Source organism: Bombina bombina, chromosome 7 (genome assembly GCF_027579735.1).
Source record: "Bombina bombina isolate aBomBom1 chromosome 7, aBomBom1.pri, whole genome shotgun sequence".
In the NCBI taxonomy this organism is placed as follows: domain Eukaryota; kingdom Metazoa; phylum Chordata; class Amphibia; order Anura; family Bombinatoridae; genus Bombina; species Bombina bombina.
The window spans coordinates 581,984,377-581,993,637 of NC_069505.1; the positions used below are offsets into that span (position 1 = coordinate 581,984,377).

Consider the following 9,261-nt stretch of genomic DNA (forward strand, 5'->3'; position numbering starts at 1 on the left):
TACCCAGCGGGCATCTCCATGACTTGGGACAGAAATGGACAGCAAGTCATTGAAGAAGAGGTGGAGAGGTTGACTCTACCCTTACCTGATCAGACCTATGTGTCCTTTCTCTCTGTTAATGTCACCCCAATGGCTGGGGACATTTACACCTGCAAGGTGACCCACAGCAGTCTGCAAACACCACTTACTTTTCAATGGGGTGAGTGTCAGTCTCTTAGACAACTATAATCATTAGATATGGATGCTTTGTGTTAAACTGATCCTAATAAATATTATGCAAAATAGGTTTTGATAGCTGATTAAATATTGTTAGACTTATAATTTAAAAGAGCATGAAATAAAGGATTGTTTTGATATATTTCCTAAAACCGTTGTGCAACCATTTTTATTTACCGGTATCTCTGTGTTTACCCTAATGTCTTTCTCTTTCTTACAGAAGTATCTGGTTTATCTGAGGATGATTCCAGTCATTACAGAGGTGACATATCTAGTGGAGCAGTGATTGCCATCTCTCTCGCCGTTGTTCTGTTAGTCTCTGTTACTTTCTTTAGCTTTGTCATCTGGGAGAGCAACAGAAGAGGTAATGAAAACAAAAGAATCCTTCAAGGCATAAAAATAAATATCCCTACAGTTTTTTTGTTGTAGATGTGAGCATTTGGATGCTTTGGCAGCGTCCGAATATCGGAAGAAGGCGGCACCTCGCTACCTTAGGCTCTTTGCAGAGTTGCATTTATTCTAATACACTAATATCTGTGCGAATCCAGATCGCAGTGTATTGAACTTTCACAAGAAAAGGAGCGAATGTGGTGCCTTCTTCAGCATCCGAATGAACATGTCTAGTTTTTTGTATCAACCTCTCAGATTTCTAAGACTACCATATACCATACAATTTATTGATATCTCCAGTGTATGCAAAACTCTATTTCCTGTATAAAGTTTACCTAGGGACCCGTTTCTTTGAAGCGGTTAGATTAATTTAAATAATCCGTCAGTACTACAAGATGTTTCATATGACTCAAATTATTTTGGAAAGTCAGCATTGGGGAGTAGGCTAAACTGGGGCGTTACTTGGGGAGGTATCTGAAGTTCTCTCACAGGACTCATATTATTGTTTAAGCATGTTATGCCTGTAGGTCTCACTGTTTTTTCTTTCATGTAATTGGCAAGAGTCCATGAGCTAGTGACGTATGGGATATACAATCCTACCAGGAGGGGCAAAGTTTCCCAAACCTCAAAATGCCTATAAATACACCCCTCACCACACCCACAATTCAGTTTTACAAACTTTGCCTCCTATGGAGGTGGTGAAGTAAGTTTGTGCTAAGATTTCTACGTTGACATGCGCTTCTCAGCATTGTTGAAGCCCGATTCCTCTCAGAGTACAGCGAATGTCAGAGGGATGTGAAGGGAGTATCACCTATTGAATGCAATGGTCTTCCTAATGGGGATCTATTTCATAGGTTCTCTGTTATCGGTCGTAGAGATTAATCTCTTACCTCCCTTTTCAGATCAATGATATACTCTCATATACCATTACCTCTACTGATAACTGTTTCAGTACTGGTTTGGCTATCTGCTATATGTGGATGGGTGTCTTTCGGTAAGTATGTTTTTATTACTTAAGACACCTCAGCTATGGTTTGGCACTTTATGCATTAATATAAAGTTCTAAATATATGTATTGTACTTATATTTGCCATGAGTCAGGTTCATGTATTTCCTTTTGCAGACTGTCAGTTTCATATTTGGGGAAGTTAACATATTAAGAAATGTTTTTCTTACCTGGGGTTTAGTCTTTTTTCAAATTGACTACATTTTTTGCAAATTGCGGGCAGGATTAGGGCCGCGGGTGTGCCAAATGCTAGACTTTATTGCGTCATTCTTGGCGCGAGAATTTTTTGGCACGAAAGTACGTCCATTGACGCAAGTCTGTCACTTCTGCCGTCGTAGTTGACGCTGAGTTCCTCACACAGAGTTGCGTCGTTAGTGACGCAAGTGTGTCATTTCTGGATGTTGTTGGCGCCAAAAAAATTTCAGTTACGTTGTGCGTCATACTTGGCGCCAAATTTTATTCATTATTTATTACCCCATTGCTATTTGCCTCTTGTCTTTTTCTATGTCAGAGGGCTATGCTATTTGCATTTTTTCCCATTCCTGAAACTGTCATATAAGGAAATTGATCATTTTGCTTTATATGTTCCTGTCTCAGAAGTATCTGTTGGAACTTTTCTGCCTGACATCGGTTCTACCAAAGCTAAGCACATTTGTTGTAAAATTGTTGAGATTTTATCTCCGAATGTCATTTGTAATAGTTGTCATGATAAACTTTTACATGCAGATAATGTGTCCATCAGTAATAGTACATTGCCAGTTGCAGTTCCTTCAACTTCTAATGTACATGATATAACTATGAATTTTAAAGAATTTGTTACTGATTCTATTCAGAAGGCTTTGTCTGCATTTCCGCCTTCTAATAAACGTAAAAGGTCTTTTAAAACTTCTCATAAAGTTGATGAAATTTCAAATGACCGACAACATAATGAATTATCCTCCTCTGATGAGGATCTATCTGATTCAGAAAATCCTTCCTCAGATATTGACACTGACAAATCTACTTATTTATTTAAAATGGAGTATATTCGTTCTTTGTTAAAAGAAGTGTTAATTACTTTGGATATTGAGGAAGCTAGTCCTCTTGACATTAAAACTAGTAAACGTTTAAATTCTGTTTTTAAACCTCCTGTGGTTACTCCAGAGGTTTTTCCTATTCCTGATGCTATTTCTGATATGATTTCTAAGGAATGGAATAAGCCGGGTACTTCTTCAAGGTTTAAAAAATTGTATCCTTTACCAGCAATTTCAATAGAGTTTTGGGAAAAGATCCCCAAAGTTGATGGGGCTATTTCTGCTCTTGCTAAACGTACCACTATTCCTATGGAAGATAGTACTTCTTTTAAAGATCCTTTAGATAGGAAACTTGAATCTTATCTAAGGAAAGCCTATTTATATTCAGGTCATCTTCTCCGGCCTGCAATTTCTTTGGCTGATGTTGCAGCTGCATCAACTTTTTGGTTGGAGAATTTAGCGCAACAAGATTTGGATTCTGACTTAGCTAGCATTGTTCGCTTATTGCAACATGCTAATCATTTTATTTGTGATGCTATTTTTGATATTATCAAAATTGATGTTAGATCCATGTCTTTAGCTATTTAAGCTAGAAGAGCTTTGTGGCTTAAATCTTGGAATGCTGATATGACATCTAAATATAGATTACTATCTCTTTCTTTCCAAGGTAATACTTTATTTGGTTCTCAGTTGGATTCTATTATTTCAACTGTTCCTGGGGGGAAGGGAGTTTTTTTTGCCTCAGGATAAAAGACCTAAGGGTAAATCTAAGGCTTCTAATCGTTTTCGTTCCTTTCGTCAAAATAAGGAACAAAAACTAAATCCTTCCCCCAAGGAATCTGTTTCCAATTGGAAGCCTTCCTCAAATTGGAATAAATCCAAGCCATTTAAGAAACCAAAGTCAGCCCCTAAGTCTGCATGAAGATGCGGCCCTCATTCCAGCTCAGCTGGTAGGGGGCAGATTAAGGTTTTTCAAGGATGTTTCGATAAATTCTGTCCAAAATCAATGGATTCAGAGCATTGTCTCTCAGGGGTACCGAATAGGATTCAGAGTAAGACCTCCTGGGAGAAGATTTTTTTCTCTCACGCATCCCAGCAAATCCAGTAAAAGCTCAGGCTTTCCTGAAGTGTGTTTCAGACCTGGAGTTTTCAGGGGTAATTATGCCAGTTCCTTTTTAGGAACAAGGTCTGGGGTTTTATTCAAATCTATTCATTGTCCCAAAGAAGGAAAATTCATTCAGACCAGTTCTGGATCTGAAAATTTTGAATCGTTATGTAAGAGTACCAACTTTCAAGATGGTGACTATAAGGTCTATTCTGCCTTTTGTTCAGCAAGGACATTATATGTCCACAATAAAATATTTATATTACAAATATCAGCGCTCCCTTGGTTTAGAAAAATGTCCAGTTGATTAAAATTTATAAATAATCCTACACAAAAAACATGTAAATGAAAACAAATTCTATCTTAACAAATTTGAATCCAAAAAATGTACACAATAAAAATTGGATATAAATTAATAATAATTGCTCATTAAGATAAGAAATAAATACAAATAAAAAATGAATAAATTAATAAATAAATAAGTCCAACCAACAAATTTAAGTTGATATTCAAATTCAAAACCTTTTCCTCCCTTGGACGGTTGCAGCTTGGTGTGTGATCCGGGTGTCTTGGTCCCGGTAATGGAAGCAACTGAAAGATACAACGAACACACAGCGCCCACCAATTCAAAGTAGCTTAAAAACAATTTATTAACATGCGCAAAAAGATAAAAGTTGCACTCACAAGATAGCAGTGTTAAAACAGCATTTCATAGACGTAACCACAGTCCTCCGTGATTCAGATATAGTCTTTGTAAGCCGGTTTGCATCACAGCGTCCTCCCTTACAATCCTGGAACTAAGTCTCTGCTTGTAACTCCCAGGGCTGATAGCTCTCCACTATCACCGAATTTTCAGCCAGACGCTAACAGTTATCTCCACAGAGAGACTGTGACATGTTAGTCCCAACACAGACTATGTGACAACACGCTGCCACTAAATTTAACCTTAAATTTAAGGGTTAAATTTAGTGGCAGCGTGTTGTCACATAGTCTGTGTTGGGACTAACATGTCACTGTCTCTCTGTGGAGATAACTGTTAGCGTCTGGCTGAAAATTCGGTGATACTGGAGAGCTATCTGCTCTTTCTTGTGAATCTCCTTTTCTGATTTTTCATCAGGATAAGGCGATTTTGTGGACTTCATTCAAATTTTTACCTAATGTTGGGAATTATAACAACATTAGTAGAGAAATTGTTGTCTCTTCCTTGTGTCCTAATCCTAAGAATTCTTTGGAAAGATCCTTACATTCTTTGGATGTGGTGAGAGCGTTGAAATATTATGTTGAAGCTGCAAAAGATTTCAGGAAGACTTCTAGTCTATTTGTTATATTTTCTGGTCCTAGGAAAGGTCAGAAGGCCTCTGCTATTTCCTTGGCTTCTTGGTTAAAGCTTTTGATTCATCAAGCTTATTTGGAGTTGGGTCAGGCCCCGCCTCAGAGAATTACAGCTCATTCTACTAGATCAGTCTCCACTTCGTGGGCTTTTAAGAATGAAGCTTCAGTTGATCAGATTTGCAAAGCGGCAACTTGGTCCTCTTTGCATACATTTACTAAATTCTACCGTTTTGATCTACCGTTTTGATGTATTCGCTTCTTCAGAAGCAGTCTTTGGTAGAAAAGTTCTTCAGGCAGCTGTTTCAGTTTGATTCTTCTGCTGATGTTTTAAGTTTTTCTTTTCATTATGAGAATAAACTTATTTTTTGGGTTGTGGATTATTTTTTCAGCAGAATATGGCTGTTTTTATTTTTATCCCTCCCTCTCTAGTGACTCTTGCTTGGAGTTCCACATCTTGGGTATTGATATCCCATACATCACTAGCTCATGGACTCTTGCCAATTACATGAAAGAAAACATAATTTATGTATGAACTTACCTGATTAATTCATTTCTTTCATATTGGCAAGAGTCCATGAGGCCCACCCTTTTTATGGTGGTTATGATTTTTTGTATAAAGCACAATTATTTCCAAATTCCTTTGTTGATGCTTTTTACTCCTTTCTTTATCACCCCACTGCTTGGCTATTCGTTAAACTGAATTGTGGGTGTGGTGAGGGGTGTATTTATAGGCATTTTGAGGTTTGGGAAACTTTGCCCCTCCTGGTAGGATTGTATATCCCATACGTCACTAGCTCATGGACTCTTGCCAATATGAAAGAAATTAATTTATCAGGTAAATTCTTACATAAATGATGTTATTTCACCATATGTAAACTTGTGAGTTTGTCCCCAATTATGCAATGCACTTTTTACTAGAGATGTGTATTCAACTTTGGAAAATAAAAATGAATCAGAATTTATGCTAATTCAGCAATTCGGCCGATACTCGAACAGCCAAATACATTTTTGGATGAAAAGGACAAAGAATGAACGATTGCTTCACTAAAATTATTTGTTCATTTGTTCATGCTGTTTGGCACCATAAAAGGGTCAGGAAAGGGGGGAAGGGGTTATATATTGTTTAGAAATCTATTTATCTATTTATTTATATTTATCTATTTATATCTATCTATCTATCTATCTATCTGTCTGTCTGTCTCTCTATCTATTTATCTATCCATCTATCTATCTATCTATCTATCTATCTATCTATCTTACTATCTCTGTCTATATCTATTTATTTCTCTCTCTCTCTCTCTCTCTCTCTCTCTCTCTATCTATCTATCTATCTATCTATCATCTATCATCTCTCTCTCTCTGTCTGTCTCTCTCTCTCTATCAATTTATCTTTCTATCTATCTATCTATCTATCTATCTATCTATCTATCTATCCATCCATCTCTCTCTCTCTCTCTCTCTCTCTCTCTCTCTCTATCTATCTATCTATCTATCTCTGTCTATCTCTATCTCTCTCTATCTATCAATCTATCAATCAATCAATCAATCTATCTATCTATCTATCTATCTATCTATATATCTATCATCTCTCTCTCTCGGTCTGTCTGTCTGTCTGTCTCTCTCTCTCTCTCTCTCTCTCTCTCTCTCTCTCTCTTCATCTATCTATCTATCATCTCTCTCGGTCTGTCTCTCTCTCTCTCTCTCTCTCTCTCTCTCTCTCTATCTATCTATCTAGCTATCTCTGTCTATCTCTATCTCTCTCTATCTGTCTGTCTATCTATCTATCTATCTATCTATCATCTATCTATCTATCTATCTATCTATCATCTCTCTCTCTCGGTCTGTCTCTCTCTCTCTCTCTCTCTTTCTATCTAGCTATCATCTATCTATCTATCTATCTATCTATCTATCTATCTATCTATCAAATAATTCCTATTTTTTTATATGTTCCTTATAATTTACTTGTGGATGCCCTTTTCACTTCCCTCTTAGAATGTTTCTTATCTGCCAAATAAAGATTTTTTATCATTTTTCACTTATTCATAAAACACATTTTTTTTATCCTTGTAGCCAGAATGGTTGGAGAGATTTTTCACAATGCATCTGATGCTTGAATCGTTAATTCTTTACATGATAAATGTAATTTCATACAAAGGATGAGCCACGTCATGGACACTTTTGATCTACTTTTTTATTTAAGGGGACACTGTACTCGAAAATGTCATCTATATGAGCGAACAGCATCCAGGCTGATTTTGTTTATGTTTATTGCATGCAACAAGTAAAATATTTTTAAATAAAACGTGACCCTAATACAGCTGTATATGTTGTGTACATCTTGTTTGTTACCATTGGCTGATAGTAGTAACTACCTAGTACATCCCTAATGCTGAGGGAAATGTTACATGGGATATAAGTTACAGCTGCCATTTTATGCACTAAAAATATTCTACTCTAGGCAGGAACCTTGTGCCAGGGAATAAATACAGGAGTCAAATCCTACAAAAAAGCGTGGGAACTCACCAAGACTTCCTCCCCCTCACAATTAATATTGTTTTATACACACACACACTGTATATATATATATATATATATATATATATATATATATATATATATATACAGTAAATATAGATAAAATCTATCTATATATCACTTTGATTAATGAAAGCAAATAAAACCAATGAAGGGTTAAATGTTTGCATTTAGTCCTGAGACAACTCCTCTTTCACATAGTTTAACCCACTTAAGGTGAAATTGTCCTAATTCTGTTGAGGGGATCTGAATAACCCCAGAACAAGCCACACAGAAATGTAAGCACCATGTGTTACACACAGTTCAGGGGGATCACACAGCAAGACCACTGACAGACTTGCATTTAGTGTATTGTATGTAGGAAGTGTTACTGCCCATTACTAGAGGATCTCACTATCCCTCTAACCAGGCTGTGCTCCAGCTCCTCCCACCAGCAGCAGCAGTGTTTACTGAAGCGTTTCTGTTCTCTGTCCAGTGGGAACTTAGTTCCTTCTGCAAACATAGTGCAGGAACTCTGTTCCCATGCGCTCCCGCTGGACTTGACCCCTGAATAAATACACATATACATATGAGTAGATCATTACCTATTGTATTGCAGTTGACATTATAAAAAACTCCCCAAAAATAACAGTATATTGTTCCTCAAAATTGTAGCAGCGAATTTGGTACCACCAGCATTGTGGATGCAATATTTAAAGGGACATGGTACTGTAAAATATATTTCACTGTTAATGTGCTTCCAATAACTTGTTATACCAGCTGCAGAGTATAAAATGTATGAGGAATTACTCCTTTGGACATATTTGGGTACATGAAATAGCTATTTTTGTTGATTGAAACACATTCCGATGAAATGGGCTATCTCTCTATATTTACACAAATCATCCTTATCTTAGAGAGAACAATGGGAAAATAACATGTTAGTACCTCTCTCTCCAACCCCCCCTTCCCTGGGAGTGTGATTTCCCCATAAAACTTGTTTAAATAGATTTTCTATAACCATTGCATAAGTATGGAAGTTTTCAGTATAGGCGGGGATACAACAGGCAAAACCACCTATTTTAAATTTAAAATAAAGGAAAAGGAACTACAGTGCCCTCCACTAATATTGGCACCGTTTGTAAATATGAGCAAAGAAGGCTGTGAAAAAATGTCTTTATTGTTTAATCTTTTGATCTTTTGTTAAAAAAATACACAAAAATGATCTGCTCTCATGGATATCAAACAATTGCAAACACAAAACAGGTTTATTAAAAGATATATATATATATATGGCACAATTATTGTCATTCATAATAGAAAAATATATTTAAAGTATATTTCCATTGATTTAAAAAAAAAAAAAAAAAAAAAAAATACACCAGAGTGACTAGGAACAGGGAATTGTTCAACCATGACTTCCTGTTTTACAGGGGTATAAATATGAGATAACACATAGGCCAAATTAGCTTACTCATTCATCACAATGGGTAAGACCAAGGACTATAGATGTGATGTACGGCAAAAGGTTGTTGAGGTTCACAAAATGGGAAGTAGCTATGAGGAAATAGCAAAAACATTGAAAATCCCCATTTTCACCATCAGGGCAATAATTAAGAAACCATAATTTATGTAAGAACTTACCTGATAAATTTATTTCTTTCATATTGGCAAGAGTCCATGAG

The 9,261-nt window shown here is 36.3% G+C and overlaps 1 protein-coding gene across 1 annotated transcript in view; it reads left to right on the forward strand.

Moving 5' to 3' along the window:
* LOC128636117 (major histocompatibility complex class I-related gene protein-like) overlaps positions 1-7,385 on the forward strand; it is a 16,629-nt gene extending 9,244 nt beyond the window's left edge. Inside the window, exons 2-4 of the mRNA XM_053689181.1 lie at positions 1-199; positions 437-580; positions 7,133-7,385. The exon at positions 1-199 is cut by the window's left edge and continues 77 nt beyond it. Of these exons, the coding sequence (XP_053545156.1) occupies positions 1-199; positions 437-580; positions 7,133-7,176 (387 nt within the window). The 3' untranslated portion in view covers positions 7,177-7,385. The remainder of the gene's footprint in view (positions 200-436; positions 581-7,132) is intronic.
* Positions 7,386-9,261: the final 1,876 nt, after the last annotated feature.